Source organism: Pygocentrus nattereri, chromosome 21 (genome assembly GCF_015220715.1).
Source record: "Pygocentrus nattereri isolate fPygNat1 chromosome 21, fPygNat1.pri, whole genome shotgun sequence".
NCBI lineage: Eukaryota > Metazoa > Chordata > Actinopteri > Characiformes > Serrasalmidae > Pygocentrus > Pygocentrus nattereri.
In genome coordinates, this window is record NC_051231.1 from 26,547,617 (window position 1) to 26,571,334 (window position 23,718).

The 23,718-nt window shown below is 37.7% G+C and overlaps 2 protein-coding genes and 1 non-coding gene across 3 annotated transcripts; 2 read left to right on the forward strand and 1 right to left on the reverse strand.

Moving 5' to 3' along the window:
* The first annotated feature begins 1,865 nt into the window (after positions 1-1,865).
* On the forward strand, positions 1,866-21,257 carry nek4 (NIMA-related kinase 4). Its single transcript, XM_017712101.2, has 16 exons — positions 1,866-2,156; positions 5,314-5,580; positions 6,482-6,679; positions 7,830-7,937; positions 8,074-8,228; positions 8,721-8,841; positions 10,734-11,345; positions 11,438-11,494; positions 12,914-13,042; positions 13,458-13,598; positions 14,160-14,226; positions 16,021-16,130; positions 16,769-16,857; positions 18,449-18,648; positions 19,904-20,037; positions 20,689-21,257. Exons 1-16 carry the CDS (start codon positions 2,070-2,072, stop codon positions 20,785-20,787), a joined length of 2,574 nt encoding a protein of 857 aa, XP_017567590.1. The 5' UTR covers positions 1,866-2,069; the 3' UTR covers positions 20,788-21,257.
* trnae-cuc lies at positions 17,415-17,486 on the forward strand. Its single transcript has one exon. It is a non-coding gene; the product is annotated as a tRNA-Glu (tRNA).
* On the reverse strand, positions 21,212-23,583 carry spcs1 (signal peptidase complex subunit 1). The gene is made up of 4 exons (XM_017712146.2): positions 23,296-23,583; positions 22,543-22,602; positions 21,762-21,848; positions 21,212-21,482 (listed from the first exon to the last, which is right to left on the reverse strand). The coding sequence occupies exons 1-4, from the start codon at positions 23,329-23,331 to the stop codon at positions 21,357-21,359; spliced, it is 309 nt and encodes a 102-aa protein (XP_017567635.1). The 5' UTR covers positions 23,332-23,583; the 3' UTR covers positions 21,212-21,356.
* Between the last annotated feature and the right edge of the window lie 135 nt (positions 23,584-23,718).

Sequence of the window (23,718 nt, forward strand, 5' to 3'; positions counted from 1 at the left end):
TTATACGGCACACTGAAAAGTCACCCCAGGCATAGTCAATATGGAGTTAATTTAGTGACAAAAGTCTCAAATAAATGAACAGCCATCTGTAATAGCATATTTAGGAAGCCTCATCCAAGCTGCACACATAAAAAAAGGTTCCTCACGATCTTTATTACAGACAATCATGAGTTCTATATAGTTCCGTTTAATGGTTTAACGGTTCTCTGCATGCTACTGCTACAAGCTTGACATCATGACAACAACAGTTTTGATGCTATATAGAACCATTTTCAAAACGGTTCCATATACAACATATTCTCCATCAAGCTGAACTGTTTCACCATGCAAAGAACCATTTAAGCATGAAATGATTCAAGATAAAACATATGGCCCTGGATAGCATAATTACTTTTACTAAAGAAGACTTGTGTAAAACTATGCAAAACTTTAGACCAAGCAGAACAGGTTTGGTTCCATTTTTCGTCATGCGTTGGTCATGAAGGGGTTAAAACCAGTGGTGGACAGTATTTAAGTAAATGTAATTTGTTACTGTACTTAAGTAGTTTTTTAATGTATCTGTACTGATGTTTTTCCATTCTGGGCGACTTTTTACTTTCACTCCACTACATTTTAAAGTCAGATATTTTACTTTTTCCTCCACTACATTTTGAGAAATCTGTCGTTCCCTTTGGTTTCTGTGTGTATAAAAACGTAACATGTCAAAAGAAAAGAAGCCTCAAGCAAGAACACCAATCAGGGCACAGCGGTCACTTTGTTTAGAGCTTGTTTTGACCTGTAGGTCATATCGACTCAGTGTAATCATACGGTTCAACGTCAGAGGAGCAGCGTAAAACTTTTGAGAGTCTGTTCAACATAAATGATGAACTAACCTAACTTTGTGTAAATAGAGTACAATATAGAAATATGTCCACATATGCAGTCGAGACTGACGCGGCTTTTTTCTGAATTTCTACAAACACCATTTCATTTTATAGTAAATTAGTTTGGGCTGGTTTATGTTTATGAACAGAGGCCTACAGATCAACATAGTAAAGGAGCTCATCTGTGATCCTGAGTTTAAAGCCAGTTTTTATTCAACTTAAACTTGGAACTAAGTTGTAAATAAATCTTAAACTGAAATTTTCCTTGTGTGTAAAAAGTGATTTCAGAGCCACTCGGTTCTCCCTGATGGAAACTGTTTACCTTAAGGAGGAATAGTGGATATATTGGTCAAATACTGTTGGAGATGGAGCTGCCGGGTAGAAGGAGAAGAGGAAGACCTCAGAGAAGGTGTATGGATGTAGTGAAGGTGGACATGGAGATATGGAGGGTTGGTGTAAAAGTAGAGGAGGCAGTGGATAGGGCAAGATAGAGGCAGATGATCCGCTGTGGCGACCCCTAAAGGGAGCAGCCGAAAGAAGAAGAAGAGTTTTGTGCTTATGATCATTTGAATAGACGTCAGCGTCACTAATCAATGACGTTCTATTAAAGAGAGACACTGGAGGATTTTCACCTAAAATGAGCTGATGAAGCGAGACTTGTTATAAAAATGGTAACAGGACACCAGAGCCAGAATTACTCTTTTACTACTTTTACTTTTGATACCTAAGTCCATTTGAAGGCAAATACTCAAGTGGAGGTCTAAAGGGAGGAACTTCTACTTTCACTGGAGTAATATTTTACCTTGGTGAAGTAAGTCTATAACTCGAGTACATGGTTTGTGTACTTCGTCCACCACTAGAACACCTCACGTCTTCAGTAGTTTTCTGCATGCTGTATTATTCTATATTGGGGGTCTCTGGGGTGCCTTCAGACGTCTAGGTGGCGCTGTGGAATAGGCTCCGTATCAGAGGGAGCAGCAGCGTCTATGGTTTTAATGTGGTCAGTTGCTTGGTGACGAAGAAGCCACGACGGAGGGTTTCCTGCAGCATCGCTGTCTGCAAACAAGTTTGAAATCCGAAAATCTTAAAACCTGAAATATTCAGCGCATTGAGTCAGACGGACTGATTTAAACGCACGTAGGTTAGCCGAGAGGCTGAGAAAAGCCCGCGCTATGTGACAGACAAGACGCCCGGGGAGAGAGAACCATGGAGAACTATGTGTTTGTCCGAGTTGTTGGGAAGGGCAGTTATGGAGAGGTGAATCTAGTACAACACAAGTCAGACCGAAAACAGGTAAGACGGGCTCGTATTGTTCGCGGCTTCACTGTAAACACTCTTAGCTACTGTGCTTCTAATAAGAATGGCCTGAGGTAGCTGGTAAACAAGTTAACCTAGCCTAACCTAACTAGCTGTGCTAATTAACTTAAAGGGGAACTCCTAAGATTTTCCAAAATGCCTGCATAATTTAGTCGGTGGCTGATATGTTCTACGAAGGTTTGATATTTTATCTCAAGATAATTACTTATTTTCTAGAGGTTTCGACTTACTGAGTCTAAATATTGACTTATTTACTCGATTTTGTTCTTGCCTTTATCATTTATCTGACGTTTCTGGCTTATCCAAAAAGGTCGCATTCATTGTGTCAAAATAAAGGTCTAAAGAGCTTTTTTACAAGATAAAGGTATATTGTGTCTGATAAAAAAAAAGCATTATTTTTAGGTAAATCATTAAACATTCAGTGTCATAAATGTCTTTTCAGAAACAGAGGAAAAAGTTTATAATTTTGTAGACCTTTGATGTGAAATGGTTCGTAGAACTTGCTGACTTGGATTTCTTTACCAGGGAAACCAGGGGTCGCAATGTCTACCACAGAAATATAGCCATTTTATTTACTATCTAAAACCACCAGTGAACCTAAACGTGTGTTCTGAGTTTTCATGTGTAATGCTGATGATGGTAAAATAGTGGGGAAAAATAAGTTTTCTTTGGGGACTGCTTTGCCCTTCGTGTATCCCTCCACTATGAATAGATTAAAATACACTTTAGGCCAAAACTTTATCACAAAACTACTGTAAGACAATCTCTCAGACATCAGGCAGCGTAAACTTTTATAATAATGGTTAGCTTTCTGTGTGGGAGCTTTTCGAAGCATAAAACTCTTCAGATGTGAATCTGAAGATCTGAAATTGAATTGAATCTTCACCTCAGAATTGAAAATGTGCGTATCATCCCACCACCAGTACCTAAACTGTGTGAAATACAATCTGAAAGAACATTTAGTGGAGTATCAATATTTTGCCACTACTGCGTTCACTTTGACACACATCCGCTTATCTCTCCTAATGAAACTGGAATATCATGTCCTGGAAACTTTCTGATTGTGGTATTATTCCATGTGGTGTCGATTTTAACTAATGAACAAATAAGTTAACAAATTTAAAACTTCGATGTGGCTTTTTCTTCAAATTTTAGTGCATAATATTTATTTTAAAATATTTTATTTTAATATTTTGGAGAGAAAAAGCCCTAAAGTATACAATGTCATAACTTTTGCGCAGGCCACATTTTCTGTTTCATTTATTTATATGTCTTCTGTAGAGGATGTTTTAACTTATTGTCACTTCGAAAATCCACAAAACACATCATTTGCGTTTTCCACACCAAATATGTAGAAGCTTAAAGTTAATATGAGTCACAACTTATAACTCATTTTCCTTTGTTTACATGAGATATTTCTAAATGAGAGAGACACAAATCATGGAGAATCTCTGAGACCCAGTTTACACCAGATCACTTCATGCGTCTTGAGTGTCAGGATTATGGATCTGGATATAAGGCCAAGTCACATAAAAAGTAATTGTAAGTGTAAATGCATGTGGCTAAAATCTTATCAGGATACAATCCAGATACCTGGCCAATGAAGTGACCAGGTGTAAACAGGGTCTGTCTGTCACACGATGATGGGTAGACCTGAAATTATGATGGACATGAATGGGTAATATTATTTTTTTCCCTGCCTGCTGGTCCACAGTGATGTAATTGAAAATAAGAAGACAGGCAAAAGTCGCTAGACTTCGATAAAAGATTAGCTAACCAAATTAGAAAAGTTAGAAAAGCTCACAGTCGGCAGTGACAGCAGAGGAAGGACCTCACTGCTAGTGTTTAGTTACATTTAGGAAATCATATGCCTTCAATATTGCTAATTCTTTAGTAATATGAAGCTGAAGTCAGCTGTATGCCAGCTTCTCGTTTGAATTTTCCCGTTCCACCTTAAATGGTGCTGCAGTCACATTCTGGCACTTCATGCGTCAGCATTGCTGGACTATTTAAGGTGGAATGGAAAATTTAGCTAGCTAGGTACCGAGACATCAGCATACTATTAGCAATTTTTATGCTTGTTATGAAGTAAAGAACCATGATGCATTGAAACAACATTAAAGTAAGATGATACGACGGTTTCTGTAATTTGAAATGTAACAGAGAAAACACTCACATTTGTAGGCATTTTCTTCTTTTCTCATAACACTTCATTTGGGGTGAGTCTCTGAAAAACTGTTCACTGTTTTTGTCACACAAGCCATCACATTTACATATGGACTACTCCAACTATTAAAAAAAACAAGTATGCAGATTGTAGATATTTGCAAGGATTGTTGTGACCTGTTTAATCACAAGACATTCATTGAAATAATGATAAGCAAAAACATACAGTATCGTTGTTTGTAGGGTACTTTTTTTTTTTTTTTATCATGAGTTTAAATTTTAACTGAAGAAACTTGCTTTTTAAAAATGCTGTCCCACGTTTTCATGCCTTTACTGGAAAACAAGACTTCGGCAGAGCCTTATTTTGTCCACACCCCTGCATTTTAGAGGGAGTAGTGTTTTGAGTCATGCAATAGTCAATAATAGCTAAAATTTGGTGAAGTTTTGGTAATGTTATTGTTGCTTTTGTAATGAAAAAAATGAAATGTTGAATCATATGTTTTAATATACAGTTGAATGATCCCTTTCTGTCTATTCAGCAGACAGCAGTTTAGCTCCTCCCACTCACGCTGAAGTTATGAAGGGTGTTTCATCTTGGAGCACAGTGTGTGTGTGTGTGTGTGTGTGTGTGTATGTATGTGTATATATATATATATATATATATATAAATAAAGGATAAATAAAGGATAACACAAAGTTTATATCAGGAAAAACAGGTACAAGAATAATGGAGGATATATTAATAATGGCAGTTATTTATATGGCAATTAATTGTCACTTAAAAATTTCATGGTTGTGACAAGCCTAGGTGTGTCTAAACCTTTGACTGGTAGTGTGTATTATAACGATCTATCTATTCTGATAAATTTGTATCCAAACCATAAAAATTGTTAAAATAGTATCAGTGTTCAGTCATTGTGATGTCCAGGCTAAATGAACTTGCCTGATTTCCTTCTCCACCTCTCAGTATGTCATTAAGAAGCTGAACCTGAGGACGTCGTCTAAACGTGAGCGGCGAGCGGCAGAGCAGGAAGCTCAGCTTCTCTCCCAGCTCAAACACCCGAACATCGTCACCTACAGGGAATCATGGGAAGGGGAGGACTGTCAGCTGTATATAGTGATGGGTTTCTGTGAAGGAGGAGATCTCTACCACCGCCTCAAGCTGCAGAAAGGGGAGCTGCTGCCTGAGAGGCAGGTGGTGGAGTGGTTTGTCCAGATCGCAATGGCTCTCCAGGTATGGTGCTCTGGTTTGGCCTGGGATGACAAAGGTTGTAACGGTTTATTGTTATTGTGGATGTTATTCTGAATCACTGAACAACTGCATGTATCAGAAAAACCATTACACCATATAGAGCAGGGGTACTCAGGTTTTTGAGGGTCAGGAGGCTAAAGTGGAATGGGCCTCATTCGCCAATATCTTTAGGTTTTTTCTTAAATTTGTTTTTGAGAAAGGTCCTAAGAAATTGCCTGCATCAGATTCATGGCGTGTTCTTGAACGGCAGAGTTGTTTGTGCGTTCTTACCTAAGAATAAATTCCAAATAAGAAAACATTGGTGAAAGTCAGAATCTTTGTGAAAACTGAATAAGTGGGTTTTAAGAAGATATTTCATCTTAAGAATGTTTGGTGAATGGCTCCTAAAGTTTTTAAAAATGATGGCTTATTATTTTTATATACATTATTGCTGATTTTAAAATATATTGTACAATACGTCACTATCTTCTTGCTAAAATGCAACTTTATGCATAGATTACATAGTATAAGTAGCTGCTTGCAGCTGTTTTTAATTTTTTTTTTTTGTCTGCTGTTCCTTTTTAATTCATTTAAATGATTTTTGCAAATGTTCGATAAATAAATACAAATTACAGATTTTTATAGCTTTTTTTATTCAATGTGGCACTAAATGCTAGTGCATTTAGTCCATTGCAACATGTTGGCAAATCACAGACAAACTATATTTTGCAAACAAAATTTGTGCAGCATAAAAATGAAAAGTTTTATGGTGTTAATATTTTCGCAGTGTTGCCCACACTTAGTTTGATATTGTTTGTGATATTGTAGACGATCTCATATGATCAACTCTGTGCTATTTACATTTGACTGTGATCATTTCTTTTTTTGTTGTTGCTGTTGGCAGTATTTGCATGAGAAACACATCTTACATCGAGATCTGAAAACCCAGAACATTTTCCTGACTAGGACCAACATAATCAAAGTGGGTGACCTGGGCATTGCACGTGTGCTGGAGAATCAGAACGATATGGCCAGTACCCTGATTGGAACGCCTTACTACATGAGTCCTGAGCTCTTCTCCAACAAGCCTTACAACTACAAGGTGGCACAATTACAATGACCTGTTATACATACCTTTATGCATAAGTTCGTTTAAAAATCAAGTTTACAGTAGTTTCCCCTGAGCTCGAATGTCGAATAGACGAGACATGTTTGGTGTCTGCTTCTTTATTTTTGGAGCTAATGTAACAAGCAAGTAGTGGAGGCTGATGACCAGCAGTTAGCATCTAATACATCAGTGCTTGCCTCAAACTGCATTGAGGTGTTGAGTAATCTCAAATAGACTCACTTACATGGCTTCTGATACTGTATGACATACTGTTACAGTACTGTGCAGTCAGAGATCATCTTTTAATTTAATGTATTTTTTTAAGGGACATTTCAAGGTCAAAGGGAACTGGAAATTCTGGGAATTCCAAAACTGGAGTAAAAACTATTAAAAGATGTAGAGCAATTAGGACTCCAAGTAACCAAGACCTGGCAGACCACCAAAACTGACAGTTAATCAGTTAAACAGTATTTTGAGAGAGAGGGGAGAAAATCAAGATCCACTCTTGCTAGAGATTTGAAAAAGTCCACAAATGTTTCTGTCCATCCTTCCACTGTGAGGAAACAACTCAGCGCTATGGGTCTTATTATTTTAATTTTGTATTTGGCAGTTTGTGGCTTTATACATGAATCTTCTACATCTCTGTTTACCATTCTGGAAAAGTTTTAGAAATAATAATAGAATTAGATGGATAAACTTGTCCAGCTAGTTATTAGATACATGAAGGTATAATGGTAAACATCTCTCTACAGTCAAATTGTTTGATATTACTAAACAAAAAAAGGTGTCTCTCAAAACAAACTTGTGTTTGGGATTACTTGGCTCATGTGAAGAAGAAAATGCAACCAACTTCTAAGACTGAACTTATAAAGACTTAAAAAATAAATCTGCAGATTTCTGCAAGTCTCCTGAAAAGAATAGAGGTTATAATAAATGCAAAAAGTTTCACTGTAACACTGAAACATAAATTACTTGTACTTAATGGCCATAAACGGGTGGTCTTTGACTTTTGCACAGTACTGTAGACACAAAATCGATAAACAGGTCTGTATTTCAGGTAAGGCAAAATGATGTAAATGAACAACACAGATTGTTCTCAGGGTTCTGTTTTAGCTAATTCAGTCGTGTTGTTGTCTCGGTACAGTCAGATGTGTGGGCGCTGGGCTGCTGTGTGTATGAGATGGCCACACTGAAGCACGCCTTCAATGCCAAAGATATGAACTCGCTTGCATACAGAATCATCGAGGGGAAGGTAATTTGCACTTTTCTCCTATTGAGACTTCCTGTGTCTTGTGCAACATTGCTGTTTACTGGATGACTGGATGGGGCTGCAAGTTATTTCAGGATTTCTCAGGGGGTTCATCTTCGTATCGCTTCATATTCCCCAGCTGCCACAGATGCCGAGTAAGTATGACCCTCAGCTGGGAGAGCTGATAAAGCGGATGCTGTGTAAGAGACCGGAGGACAGACCAGACGTCAAACACATTCTGCGGCAGCCGTACATCAAACAGCAAATTGCTATCTTTCTGGAGGCCACCAAAGAGTATGAGACCATTCCTAATAAACCTTAGTAAATTACACTGTATGTCCTAAAGTTTGTAGAAACCAGCTCATCCAGCGTTTCTTCTGAGATCAAGAGTATTAATATAGTTTGTCCTCCCTTTGCTGCAGTAACAGCATCTACTCTGCTAGATGCATTCAGCCTTCAGGAGCATTAGTCAGGTTAGGTTCTGATGTTGGATGATTGGTTCGGGATCACTCCAACTCATTCCAAAGTAACTGGAAAGAGCACCTCACTGGAGAGAACTGCTCCAAAGGGGATTGAGTGGCTTTAGGCTCATGTGCAGCTGCTCCAGTGCATCCCATTCTATTGGTAACACTTTTCTGGGAGACTATACATGCTGCTTGTGTAGCAAAATTCACTAATTAGAAGGTTGTCCGGGTACTTTTGGACATATACTGTGATTTAGTAACCGCGTTATGTTTCTAGTTTTTATAGTGTGTATTTATCCTGATGATTGCTGTTGTTTGACAGGAAAACGGCTAAATCCCGAAAGAAGGCAACGAACAGCAGATGTCACAGCACTCCTAATGCACTAGTTCAGGAGAATTCCCCTCAACGTCTTAATTCTGAGCCAAAAAGCAGAGGCAAAAAGGTACAGTATGAAGGTTCAGACCAACCGTTTTTTGTGTATGTGATAATAATTATTTCATCAGCATTGCATGGTGTAATTTTATTTTAAAACCTTTCTATTTAACTCTTTAAATTGATAGAAATCTATTATTGTTGCTATATGAAACAACAATAATATTCAGTTCAAAATAACATTATGTTTAAATTGAATTGATTTAGTTTCTAGAGGACTGTTATGCTTTACAACACACTGCATGTACCTCTCCGCCACAGTTTTAGGGCAAAGCCTTCTCAAAACTATTGTTCCAGGCATCAGGCAGTGCATTTATTAACATTTAATGTAATAAGCGTCTCTGATACTTTTGAAGATATGAAATGGTTCCAAAGTCTATTTCCTATCAGAGCTTGAAATACATCATCAGATGGGGGTTTTCTTAGTCTTTAAACTGCAAATTCTCTCTCTGTACTGCGTACTATACTGCGGCACCCCATAGCGTGAAAGTAAACATGTTTACAAGAGATATGGGCCATTCCACTAGAATGGTTCAAATTGGACTTTGACATTTTCAATTTTTTTGCTTAAATGTATCATTGATATGTATACCTCACAGTCAAACATGTAACGGGGTTGAGTGTGACGGGGTTGTGATTTTTGCACAAAATGGCCGCTGCTCTACATACTGTATACCAGAGAGAGAGCACATGGCATGCATGAGATTCAGAATTAGCATATAGTTTTGAAATATAGAAAACTATTACTTATAAAAAAAGTTTTTTTTCCTTTTTTCATGTGACGGTGTTGAGTCACTGAGTTTGGCGACCACAATATCACAAGATAAATGACCAAAATTAAATAAAAGAAGGAAGCCACTTGCCTGTCTTTGCTGTCCTGTTGTCCAAAAGACTTGAGTGATGTCACTTCTTGATGTATATGGATCATATGGATCATACCATTGTTTTTGTGGGGGAGATTCATTTGTGTTACGGGGTTGAGGGGTTACTTAGGTACAGAACTAAATAATGTGATTTTAATAAATAATTATCAATTAATTTTGAAAAATAATATCACAAACAATTAAACACAGACAGTTGTTTAGGTTGACATCAAAATATATGGACTTTTGTATAGTTGTATTTGGTATATTCTAAGTGTACTTTCGTTGAAGGCCATGAGGGACATGACAAAATAGGTGGTGTCAGCAAAAATAAATAAATAAACAAAGTTCTCATAAAAAGATCAAATAAAAAAAAATACACTGTATTAAAGGAGATATTTCAATGTATGTGTAAAGCTGTTAAAATATAGATTTTTGTGACCCAGTAGATAAAATACACCTAAAGAGGAGATGAGGACTCAAAATGTGCCATTTCCATGGAATGACCCATATAGCAATGGCTGTATTTTTCAGATTGGCCAGAATGTCTCTTAAACCAAAACTGCAAGCACTTAGCATCTCATCATGTGCCTACAAACACAAATGTGGTATGGATAGACTGGTTAGATTCCATACTTTAGTCAGAATTTCTCTGCTTGTTTCAGTGAGCTTTCAATACGTGAAAAGTAATCCAGTAAGTTGTAAGAATAGGTGTTTAGGATCAAGAGCCAGATAGGATATGTTGTAACTGTGGTATTACAGTTGCATGCAAAAATTTGGGCACCATGGTCTTATTGAATGTGTGTTGATTTTACCGAGAAGACAGTTCTGCACATTTGAATGCACAATTGCTGCTTATTTGCTGATTTTTTTTTTTTCTCCGATATGGTAATCTCAATAAATAAATAGAAAATATGCTCTAAAATTAGTGGAAATATTGAAGTTCCCAGTAGATGATGTGTTAACCTATTTTCATAGAAACATAGAATTTGCTAACTTTTGCATACGACTTTGTATGTGCAATTTTTTTTCTTCACAGTCAGAGGAAAACAACCGCTATCCACGCAATGCTGCAAAAGACAATATTTTACCAAACGCACCACTGCCGCAAAAATCCCCCAGCCAGGATGCTCTTAACTCGACGGCACAGTCCATAGCAACCATCAGCAATGTAAACATTGACATCCAACCCCCAGAGTCCCAGCACAAACTGAGGAAAGCAAAACCGCCCCGCCCCACACATGCAGGTGAGCCACCTTTGATCACCAGGCGAGGAGAGAGAGAGGAGAAGGAGAAAGAAGATCCGTCCACTCCTCAGACACACCCAAGAAAGCAGGCATCGGGTGACCACAACAGAGAGGATGAACAGTTATCACATCCATTCATATCGCAAAGCTCGAGTGGAAACGCGCCACCAAAACCCACAGACAGACTGGGGCCTTTAAAAGAGAATAAGGCTCCTAATGCCAATATGGCTTTGGAGGAGGACACTATGAAACTGCTGCAGGAGGCAGAGAGGGAACATATAGCTGCTCCCTGTCATACACGCCACAGAACTGAGATAAAGATGGAGGACCAGGCCAGTCCAGAGACCACAGGGGACCACAAAACAGAGGCTGCACTGAGGGAGATCTCTACAGGAGAGAGAAGAGTAAGTTACAGTCTGCAGTGAAATAGAGGTCTGTGCTTTTTTCATTATGAAGTCAGAGATAAGTGCTGCTGCTCTTCAATGTTTTTGTACAGACGAGCTTGGAGTCCACAGAAAAACTGCTTGAGCCATTTGTCCCAGAAGTCCTGATGGTAAGAACTAAGTTCATGTTTGTTATGTGTACACATTAAAGTGTAAATTATGCAGTTATCGCATGTTTGGTGTCTTGACTTGCTTCTGTAGTTTGAAACTGGAGCTACAAGCTAGACTAGCAAGTAACTGAATCTTTACACACTTAGCATTATGCAAACTACAAGTGTAAATAATCACTACAGCCCCACCAAAATAGGCCCAAATTGAAGACCAGAAAATCAGTGAAAATATAATCCTTAATAACTTTTTTGGGGACTTTGTTCCCACCTCAGACAGCGCTAACATTTTTTTTATTTCCCCAGAATTCAATTATTGAAGTGTAAACAAAGTAATTCAAAATGTTTTTTTTTTTTTTGGACTCTGATTTCTTCACAGTGGGGGTGATGGGAACCAGGGATAAAATGTGCAATGTGCATAACAGATATTTTAGGGAAGTCCTGCATGCACCTCTTCACTATGAGTGGAAACAACACATGTTTTAGGGCAAGAGTATCATAAAACATGTTCATTATCAGTTATTAGTATATTAGTATTAGTATCAGCTTTCTGTGACGTACCTTTTAGAGGCATTCAATTCTACAGACGTCTTGGTCCTATCGCCACCACTGTGAACAATTCTGACTGGGTAAGTTTCTTTAGAATGACAGATGTTTTACATCTTAGCAATTTATATGCAGAAATGTTGAAAATTGATGGAGTTCCCCGATATCACAATTCTAGGCTGAACTGGTGAATTTAAACACAAAACAAATTTATGGTTAGAATAACCAAAATGTGTAAATGTATGCAAAACTAACCTGTGAATAAACATAAAGAACTAGCGAAAAACTAGAGGTAATTAACAGAAACCAAAACTGCAAAGAAATCTGGGTAGTAAAGCACTGTTTAACAAAAATAATTGAAATATAATGTTATAATGTTATATAAAACACAAAAAAAAATATTGGATGTTATTGGAATTTTTAACTCCTTAAAATTAGTTCTGCTATCGGCCACACCATTGTCATACAAGTTGGGCCCTATTAATTGCGTAAAAGTATGTCATACAGTGTCAGAAACCATGTAAACAAGTATATTTTTATTTAACTTAATCCAGTTTGAGGAAATTATCGTGATTTAGCCATGCAGTTTCCACAATGCTAATCTGAAGTGCACAAGGTTCCATTACTAACTTTACTAACATTACTAACTAGTAACTTGTAGCTCCAGTACAGAACGAATCAGTTGATTGACTACATTTTATCAGAGTTTAAAATTGTCCAAATTGTCTTTTATCCCTTTAATTATTTTGTCCTTGGTATGTCACGACTGAATAGGAAGTACTGAATTTTCATACTCTGTATATTTCAGTATTGGCATAGTGCAGTACATAATAATGCAGTTACACTAGATGATGTCATTTTTGCCTCTGTATTTAGGAGCCTCAAAATCCAGAGCCAGCGGCAGAGCACAACTCGCCATCTCTTCATCCTTCCTCCTCTTCCTCTGAGCCGTCCGTGTCTCGTCAGCGCAGACAGAGAAAGAGAGAGACGGCTGAAGACAGCAGAGTGAGCAGTATAGCTAGAGAAATGATTTGATTTATGATTATAGATTACAACAAGTGCTGTCATTATCAATTATGCAAAAATAATACATAAAACATTTACATATACATGTGATTACATACTGATAACTACAAATATGTGCATTAGTAAGATTCTGCTTTTGGGGGTTTTCCTCTATTTCAGTGATTCACTTGAGTGAATTTTCAGACTGCTTAACATGGCTTTGAAAGGGCCTGCGAACACACTGTTTATCATTCAAACTGTGACCTCATTGCTATGCTGATTCATTGAAAACATACAGTGTAATTCATTCAACTGAGTAATTGATTTTCATCAAGGAATTGTGGCAACTCTAGTTACATCACTCTTTGGGAGAAATCTAAATTATTTCTTTAACCCATTTTTATTCTGAATATAGGAGAAAGCAACTAACTCCAGGCCTCTGCCTCCTCTACCTGAAGACGTAAACATGAAGGGCAGGGACAGAGGAGGAGTAGAAACAGCTAAACCCTTTCCGGCCTCCAGCCGGCCTGCACCAAGCAGTGAACCTGCCCCACAGGTAGGAAACACTTAAGCCATGAAAACCTGACCACTTGTTTAGCGGTCAGTTTGTTTAAAAAAATAAATACAAAAGAAGTGAGAAAACATTAACATGGCAAAAGAAGTTCCCTCACTTCTCTGAAAAAAAATATGAAAATTAATTTTGAATTCATTGACAAACACTAGACATTAACACTGGCGTTCAAAAGTTTGTAATAACTGTTTTCAGTTTTTTTTCATTGTTGCATGATAAATATATAAATTGATTCTAATATGATGGTGGTACTCTAAACTTCACAGAGTTGTTATAAGCTGTAGAAAATGTTTGATGTACATGAAGATGAACAGAGCTGACGGTTCCCGGTAATGACCAAGAAAGTGTAAAATATTGAAGATGAAGTTGTATTGAAATGAATGTCCAGAATACCTTGTATTTAACATGTAGTATCATATTCCAAGCTCAGATCTTATTAAGAACTTACTATAAATAATTACAGTATATTGTTCATCATTTAAATAATAAACCAACACACAAAAGTGTTGTATGTAATTTGTCTAATTTGTGCTGCTTCACTTGCAGAATCGACTTCTGTCAGCCAGAGAGAGAAGAAGACTGAGGCAGCTGCAAGAAAACCAGAGTGAGCAAGGTATACATGCTGGAGCATTTCAGAACAGTTGAAGAAAAAATCCTGTAACATTACCAGAAGAAAATATACAGTGTTATTACTTTGTTATTACTTATTACTATTACTGTTTGTCTTTTTAATTTAGGGGTGCACTGATCATGAATGTCAGTGGCAGATTCCAATTTCTTTATGGCCAGATTGGCTGGTGACCCATATCGAGTAGTACATGAACATTTAAAACAATTAGAGACCTCCCAGTCTATACAGAAAAAAATATGGAAAATATGCTGCAAAAACAGCCTAATAAAAAAATGGGGGGGGGGGTCATGAAAACCAGATCATTTCCATGTATCCACCTATTCAGCTTACAGTAGTTCAGCCTCACTCATTCATGCTGAAGTAATAAGAGAGTGTTTTTTGGAAGAATGAGGCACAATACAGGCAAGCCCATCAGGGCAGAGCTCATTTACATATGTCAGTCTTAAAGGCACAGTCACAAGAACAACCTGTTTAATTCTAAAGGATAAAGAGAGATTGGAAAATGGATATATAAAAATCTGTTGTGCCTGTTTCTTTGGACAAAATCACACAAATGTTATAGATGAATCTCTTGGAGTCAAAAAAATTTAAATACAAGAAAAATGTGAGATGTGGGCCCTTTAACCCAGAGCTCACATGGTCTAGGCTAATTGAACACACGTAAAGCACTAGCTCATTTCCAGTACTTTCTACTAGCCAGAGGAATAATGTTATTATAAATACATAAATAAATCTTAACAGGCCAAACTGGCGTTTTACATGTGCACTTGCCAAATTCAGCTGCCTGTTTAAATAGCATGAATCAAATAAAGTGCTACATGTAACGTTGCCCATTTCAGTATCGGTCAGTTCTAATTGTGTACTATAAATGTACACAATTTTTACCATTTACCCATAACGTAACGTAGTCGACCATAAATGACTAGGTGTCCAAAATATGTTTAGTATTGCTAACAAAGCCAACAAGTTTTGCTAACTAAGCTAACAAGTAGTGAAATCATATACCCTACGAATGAACGACTGAGCCTTTCAGGGATGCTCCCTTTACAGCCAATCATGACACTCACCTCTTTCTTTCCCTTTTCTTGCCCCTGTCCCAACTTCTTTGGAACATGTTGCAGGCATCAAATTCAAAATGAGTGAATATTTGCAAAAAACAAAGTTTATCTGTTTGAACATTAAATATCTTGTCTTTGTAGTGTATTCAATTGAATATAGGTTGAAAAGGATTTGCAAATCATCGTATTCTGTTTTTATTCATGTTTTACACAACGTCCCAACTTCAGTGGAATTGGGGTTGTAAATTAGCCTCGTAGCTTCTGAGCAAAACTAAAGAAGGAAACTTTAGACACCAATTTGGCTGATCAAACATTTGGGGTAATGAAGAAATTATGTAAAGTTGAGTTTCTGGCACTTTAAACTTTGCATACCTCAGTTTAGACAGAAAATTGGCGCTTTATCCATTTATCCTTTCTAGAAGCAAATATCTGGACTTTTCTCCCTCTGCAGGGTCATGCTGACCAGGACGGAACAAGCCAGAAAATGTATAATTTTTTTCACCCCTTACCTGAAAAGTTGCTGTTTTTGGAGATGAAAGCTTTTCTCCAGACAGTGACGATGTGAATTCATGAATTTAGAGAATGCTTAGAGCATTGCGTAGTGTTCCAGAATGATCAAAGCGAGCAGGTGCTGCATATATGAATGCGGATAAAAGGGTCTATTGTGTTTTTTTTCTGCTGTATGGCCTCTCGTTAAAGCTTCTGCTCTTCTTTGAAGCGGCCCCTGCTGTCAGAAGGGCATCGTGTGATGTTTCCTCGTTAGGCTCCAAGCACGCCGACCAGCCAGACTGCCCGAGACCTGCCAGCGTAGCCATGGTAACACACAAGGTAGGATGACTGGCCCTTATTGGTGGGCCGCAAATTGGATGGTCAAGACAGTGTTGACTGCATGAACACATACTGTATATCAAATTTCAGTCCGAGAGGACCAGGGCCCTGCACGATTTGGCATTTTCAATGCTGTAACATACCTGATTCAGTTCAGATGTGGGCTTAAAGAAACAGTTTGACAAAAAATCTGATTTACACAGTTCTACACTTTTGATCAGTTGTGGTCAGTCAGCTAAGGCATGTTTGATCTCTGAAGTTTGCTTTTTTTAGTTTATGCTGGCGCAACGAGGCTAATGTAGTTAACAAGTAACAGAACCTTATACCCCACCAATTAGCACTGTGCTAAATTCACACTTGCCTCAAAATCCATCAAGATGTTGAGGCTAACATTGCTAACAAACACTGGAACTCAGTAGTCACCAAGATAGCCCATTTTGTTGTAGAAATACATCCCCAAAACTTCTCTTAACCTGTTCCAATCACATTCAGGTTTTCATTAAGGTCAGACAGACATCAAACCACTCTAAATGACTTTGTTTACATCTCTATGGCTGAATTATTGATATTGATATTCAAATCAATTTGGAAACCTATAAAAAGACTCTAAAAGATGGATGCTCTTTTGTGTGCAACAGGAGAGGAAGTCCTCCTGGCGGTCAGACGAAGAGGAGTGCAGCTCCTCCACCAGCTCCACAGAACGCTCAGAGGGAGACTACAGAGAGGGGTGAGAACCAACAAACATGCACATGTTTTACCCTCAGACTTAGGGTCTGATCCTGATCGCACATTCAGCAATACAATATACTGACCAGGGGAAAAGTAAAAGATTGTTTATTTTAAGTTTCTTAAATTAAGTTTAAGTTTAAATTAAGTTTCTTTGTTGTATACTATGCATGTAACATGCTTACATGTTTGTTTGCCCGCACTAGGCTAAACAGAGGATGTGCACATTCACGGTGTAGTTAAAAATGTGTTATGTCTATTGTGCAAGTGCTTTAATTGGGCTTGACGTTTTGGAGACTTTTCTGTCTGAACCAAAGGTACGATTGTGGTTTTAAGGTCCAATTTGGTACTTCAAAGTTTTTTGAGAGGAAAGCTACATATTACCTTTTCATTAGGTTATGAAAAAGTACATGTTTTCTGAGAGCGCAGGAGCAGAATTTAGAAACACTGTACTAGACCAGTCAGTCAAGCACTTCTAGTTCATGCTGTCATCCTCCAGACCCATATGTCACATGCCTGTCTCAGCTTACATGCAGCTGCTTCCACCATTCATCCAACTCCCTGGTGGTCTAGTGGTTAGGATTCGGCGCTCTCACCGCCGCGGCCCGGGTTCGATTCCCGGTCAGGGAAAAGCTTTTCTCAGAATTACTTAAAGCAATTGGTCAAAAATTAAGATTATGCAGTTAAACCCCTTAAACCATGACATTTGGTGCAAGCATTTACTTATGGATGAAGTCCTGTGACAGTATGTCTTTCTTTTTCACAAATCAGAATGGCAACACTTTACTTAAACCGTGCAAAATCATAAATCATACCCTGTCCTGAGCTGTCAGTCATGTTACCACTTCCAGTAATCGTCATGACAAAAAATGGCCATCTAGAATACACTTAACAAAATTTAGTATGTGGCGTAAGTCATGACATCAAACCTTATGGCATCTGTTGTGACCGTTACTGGTAATAGTAACATGTCACTATTACAACCCATGACATCCAGCATTTTCATTCCACACAGACATCTTTCTGAGTGAAACACACTATCAGGGAGGACCATGGAGCTAGCAGAGTGTTTCACTTGATGAGAAGTGAAGGTGAAGGGAAGGGAAGGTGATGCACAGTGATGTAATCTGGTGCACAGTGATGTAATCAAAACTCTTGAAGATGGTTTAAAAGTGAAATTACTACACTGCCATCAAAGATTATGAGAATTGCAGCTTTTAATGTGAGCAGGAACATTGAACAAGCAATGTAAAAGGGTCCATTCTGACTTTCGATAGATTTGAATAAATAACAGCATGTCATAGAGGAGAGCGGTTGTTTGGCAAACTTGTGTGAGATTACTTAACAACTCAACATGCTTTGAAGTAATTTCAGGTGTGCAGTTTGCACAATGCTAATTGATGTATAAGCTATTTGATTGTCTTCATAAGCCTCGTAGCTGAGAAAAATCTCTGGAAATTCAGATCAGCTACATTTACAATTGTGTAAATATGAATGTCAGTTTAATCTGTGTACAGGAAATTGTTCTGTAATTATTATCATCATGAAATTACTATTATGTAATTAACCTGTTCTTTGTTATTGTGCTGCAGAAAGAGTGAGACCAACGAGATGCAGGACCTGGTGCAGATGATGACGCAGACGTTACGAATGGATGTCAGAGACATCTCACACAGCAACTGCGCCACACTGCCCGAGTTCAGACTGAACAGAAAATACAGAGACACGCTGATGCTTCATGGGAAGGCCAGCGAAGGAGACAGCGACTTACACTTCAGTGACTTCCCCTCAGGTTTGGAACTCAATTACCAAGTTCGCTCTTCTTAAAAAGCTTTCCTGGTTTACCACTGAACTGTACTGTGGCCAGTTTATATGATCAAGTTGCACACAAAATTAGCTTGAAGGGGGAAAAAAAGCCATGGATTTTGTTTTGACAGTTGCTTTGTTACTTTAGTACTTGAGCTACAACATTAATGTAACCAACAAATACTGGAAGCTATTTGCAAACAGCATACTTGAATCTCAATCATACACTTTCCTCAAAGTGCATCACGTTACAGGAGAATGTTACCATTTGTTTTATTATTTCCATGTAATTAATTCACTGACATGTAAAAAAAATAAATCAGAGTGGTCTGATTTGAAATGGTTTATTATAGAGAAACTTACTGACTGATTTTGTTTACTATGTAAAGCCACCAGTGAACCTACACAAGTTTTTTCATTATTATTTTGCATTATTATAAAGCCCTGCGTCTACCTCTCTACCTTCAATTCATTTTAAAAAATAATCCTCAGCGCTAGAATAAAAGTTTATCTCATCGCACTTGGAACCACTGTGTAATATACTTTCCTAAGAAGGTCCCTTTCAGGACATTTAACCAAACTGAACGTTTGGTTCCTATCACCACAGCTATGAATAATTCTGACTTGGTAAGTTTCTCTAGTGTCAAAGCACTCTGAAAAACTTTAACATCCTATTTAATTAGGTAGATTTTTTTCAAAATAGGTGGATTTCCTCTTTAAATACTCCCCAGTGAGGTTCCTGATACTATGACATATTGTTATGTGAAAAAAGGAGAAAATTCAGCCAGTATTCAGATTTTTCAAAATCTCTGCTTAATTAAATGGTTAAGATATAAACAGTCATTCAGAGCGGTTTGATGTCAAACTTAGTGGTTGTGATAGAAACCAGGCGTCTGAAGAGTTTAATACCTAAAAGATAGAAAACTATGACATGAAATGATTGCTGCCTGATGCTTGAGAGTTTGTTCTACAACAATTTTAAGGTAGATGATTGATTTTTGCCTAAAACATATACTTCTTTAATCTGTTTGTGTCCAAGAGGTCCATGCAGGGTGTTCTAAGGTAAAATAGTACCTAAAGAAACTGAGTCTGTGGTTTTCTCTACAGTGCACCCTTTCACATCTAAACACTCTAAATGCCATGTTCAGATCATCTTGGCTACAACAGTTGGTATCCAAGTTACCCAACTGTCAATTCCATAAGTGGTGTATAGTTTAGAATGTTTTCCCTTCTGTGTTCAGATGACTCTTCAGGACCAGCAAAGATCAGGAGAGCCATCGAGCAGTTGCGTGCAGACGTAGTTAAAGGACTTGGAGTGAAATTGCTGGACAAAGTCTTGGACATCATGCAGGTGGAGGATGAAGAGAAGAGAGAGGCAAGTTAGCCACTACTATACTAAATACCATACTAAATATCCCAAAAAAGGAACTTTTAGAACTTGGCCTTCTGACCTTTGCTGGATAGTTTAATATACAGTTAAATGGTATGTTTAGGGGTGTTTGGATAGAATTGGGTATGAGCAATATCTGAGAATTACATGTATTTCCTTGTTAAACAATTGGGATTGTCTGTAATTAAAATCACATATTAAATGATATAATATTGAGTAACTCTACATGTTTTAATAAATAAGTTGTGACCCAGCCATATGAGCTCCAAATTGACACCCATGTGCTTTACATGATTTTAAAAAGAAGTGGATGCATGCTGGAATTCAGCTATAGATACTTGTGGGGAAACCCTTAAATAATATATTTTATAAGTTTACAACTCATCCAAACCATCTGTAGACAGGCTATACGGAAAATGCTTTGAATTCACTTCTGACGTTATGCTAAACTCCAGAGAAACCAGTGCCAGATAAAGTGAGGAACTGGCTCTACTGTAGATTAATCGCTCATTACTGCCCCGTAATAATATAATCCATCGTTTTAACAGTAAAAGGGAAGAAAATGCAGTAAAACTGTTTAGTCCTATCTAATTCTCTGTCAGTTTTTTTAATCTATGTTTCTACCGGCTCTTTCAGGTGCTGCTCCGCCAGCAGATGGGGGAGGAGAAGTACAAGAACTACGCTGTTATGGTGCAACAACTCAAATTCTTTGAGGACGTCGCCTTTAAAGACTGAACATGATGAGCAGCGCTACATTACAGCTCTGATCATGCCACCACATTTGATGGACAACTTGTGAAAAGTGTTGCCAAAGACCAGTTCAAATCTGCTTTGGACAACCGCAGTTGCATTTTCTGATGCCTTTCTAAATATGCATTGAAAAATGCACAATGACACTACATATGCAGATCATCTAAATTACTGTCTGGTTGTACAGTCTGTGGCCTTGTAGTCTGATTATTCTATATTTCTTTTGTGAGCATTATTGTAAACCTTAGTCTGCTTTTAGACAACAAACTTGAAACCATGATAGAGATGTTAAAAGTGTAAGCTGTTTTTTTCTACTGTATGCACAGTGTATAATAATCTATAAGAGTATAAATGTAGGATGTTTTTAATAATTAAAGTTTTTGGTTTAGCAGGAAATTCTACATTAAAATGTAAGAATTATCATCTTTATTAAACAGTTGTAATTTTACATGAAACATGACAAATGGTTGAATCATTACATTATCGTACTTTTGGCAAGTCCACAAAGTCTGGAAAGAGGATGCAAAGATGTTCAAGTCGAAATAGATGGTATTCTATTTATGCTTCTTCTTCTTTAAATTCTCCTGAGGCTTTTCGCGGCTTTCCGTAGACGGCTCACGCATGGCAGGATGCCATGTGAGGGGGTTTCGTCTATACATGGGCCACGGAGGCAGTGTAAGCTGCACGGACAAGTAGAGAGCTGCATGAGAACATGAAATGTCCAAAATGCTTGCAGCTATAACCAACAGTTCTGCATTATTTAGATAAATATACTATAATTATACTGCTAAATATTGCAACTCCAATATGACTAAACACTGAACATGCAAAACATGGCACATGGTGTCTTTCCACACAGCTTGGTCTAAGATAGGATTTCATAATTTGACCCAAAATATAATAAATATATAAAATAAGTTTACGCAGACATGCTAAACTAACCAACATAGCCTGCTTACCAGACAGGAGACAGTAAATCCGACTAGCATTATGTAAACAGTCCATCCAAACTGCTCAATAATAAGACCATAAATGAATCCAATGACCTGCAAAAAGAATAAACAGAGTAAGAGAAAGCAACGCATGCACAAAGCAGATCAAGTAGCTTCACTACAGCAATGAAATGTCACCAACGTAACCAAAAACAGTTGGAATTCATATTTACATGTCCATTTTCCAACCTCCCTTTGTCCCCAAGAATTAAACAACATACTTTGATTTTAAGACTAATATATGTAAGTGGGCTCTGTTCTGATTGGCTGCTGTGTATTGCACCTCATACAAAAAGCAGTCCGAGCTCCTTACACTCCTTATAACTGTAAATGGGTATGTAAATGTCTTGTGCACTGAATGGACTGGAGTGAATAGTAAATTTCAAAACTTATTCTAATATAGCATTAATTAATGCTTAGTGTAAGATTCTGCATAGATTTTGCACATTTTGTGACATATTGCCATTTTAATTCTGACTGATATTTTGGGAGATTTAAAACATGCTACATTAAAAACGTTGAGACGATTCCAATTTTATCAGTCTTCATAGTGTTCACAGCTAATAATATTTTTCTTAGCCATGCCAACCTCTGTGTTATATAGTTACAGCTCTGTAGATTCAAGACAATTTTGATCATGTAATACACCAAAAAACAAATCGAATCTTGATTTCATGATCAAATCTGTACATCTTTAAAGCCCTAGCAACCGAACATAAGATGCAGTTTGAGCCAGTAACTTTCTCACCGCTGAGACGAGGATGACGCCTTGGAAAATCTGCTCTGCAAGTTTCTGTCCTTTGTAGTCCTAAATAAAAAAAAACACACACACATTATATATACACATATTATATATATATATATATATATATATATATATATATATATATATATATATACACACACACACACACACACACACACACACACACACACACACACATACATATATATATATATATATATATATATATATATATATATATATATATATGAATAAACAGCACTATCTGAAGCTTTCCTGCGATCATGCAGCTTACTAGTATCTCGGTGGAGGAAGACTAACGTTGACATCCTACTCAAATGTTCAGTTCCACCTTAAATGGTGCAGCAGCTACATTACGTAGGTTACAGTATAGGTGCCAGAATATAACCGCTGCAGCATTTAAGGTGGAACTGACCGTTTTGAATAAGAAGCTAAATTCAGCTAAAAGGCTCCAGCAGAAACAGAAGACCGAGCTGCCATATGTCGACGTTTAACAGCAACATTACAGTGATATTCACTAGTGGCGTTACCCTTTATACCGTTTATAACTCTAAACATCACTGACTGATGCCTTTAACCCGCGTTTTAAAGCAGCTGGCAGGATTTATTAGGTGCCAATGCTGAGAGCTGCCGTCGCGCTAACGGCGACATGTTTTAATAGCAGGAAGCGACCGCGTTAAACAACGTATTCAGGCTAGCTAAGCAGCTGACATAGGTTACGAGGGAAAGACCTACCATGTGAGTTGGTATAGATTTAAACACGGACAACATTGTGAAACAACGGGTTTGAGCCAATTTAAAGAGGAATCGATGAATTCGGGGTTTCCTGTTTCAAAAAGATGCACGTAGATTTCCGAAGGACCCGAGGACATCCGACAGAAGGCATCAAGCGGCTCGATGTGCTCAGCGCCTGAGCAGCAGTTGTGTTCTTCAAACACAGTCGCTCAAGAAATTAACTTCATTTAACGTTTTTAAACCTGTGTATTACTTACTGGTTAGCAATTTTATCGATAACGCTCTAAAAATATGGGAAGACTTTTTTTTATATGGCAGAAAGCTGGACACCGTTTTTGAGCTTTTTACGGCAATTTGGGGCGGTCGGTTGGAGCAGTGCGTGGCGAGTGTACGCGATTTGAACATCATGGGGATACGACGAAC

Coding starts and splice junctions, on each gene's coding strand:
- nek4 (XM_017712101.2), top strand. CDS start 2,070: ATGGAGAACTATGTGTTTGTCCGAGTTGTTGGGAAGGGCAGTTATGGA. Junction 11,495..12,913: donor TTGTCCCAGAAGTCCTGATG/GTAAGAACTAAG, acceptor CTCTGTATTTAG/GAGCCTCAAAATCCAGAGCC. Junction 14,227..16,020: donor AGAAAACCAGAGTGAGCAAG/GTATACATGCTG, acceptor TCTTCTTTGAAG/CGGCCCCTGCTGTCAGAAGG.
- spcs1 (XM_017712146.2), bottom strand. CDS start 23,331: ATGTTGTCCGTGTTTAAATCTATACCAACTCACATG. Junction 22,603..23,295: donor AATCTATACCAACTCACATG/GTAGGTCTTTCC, acceptor TTTTTTATTTAG/GACTACAAAGGACAGAAACT. Junction 21,849..22,542: donor GCGTCATCCTCGTCTCAGCG/GTGAGAAAGTTA, acceptor TTCTTTTTGCAG/GTCATTGGATTCATTTATGG.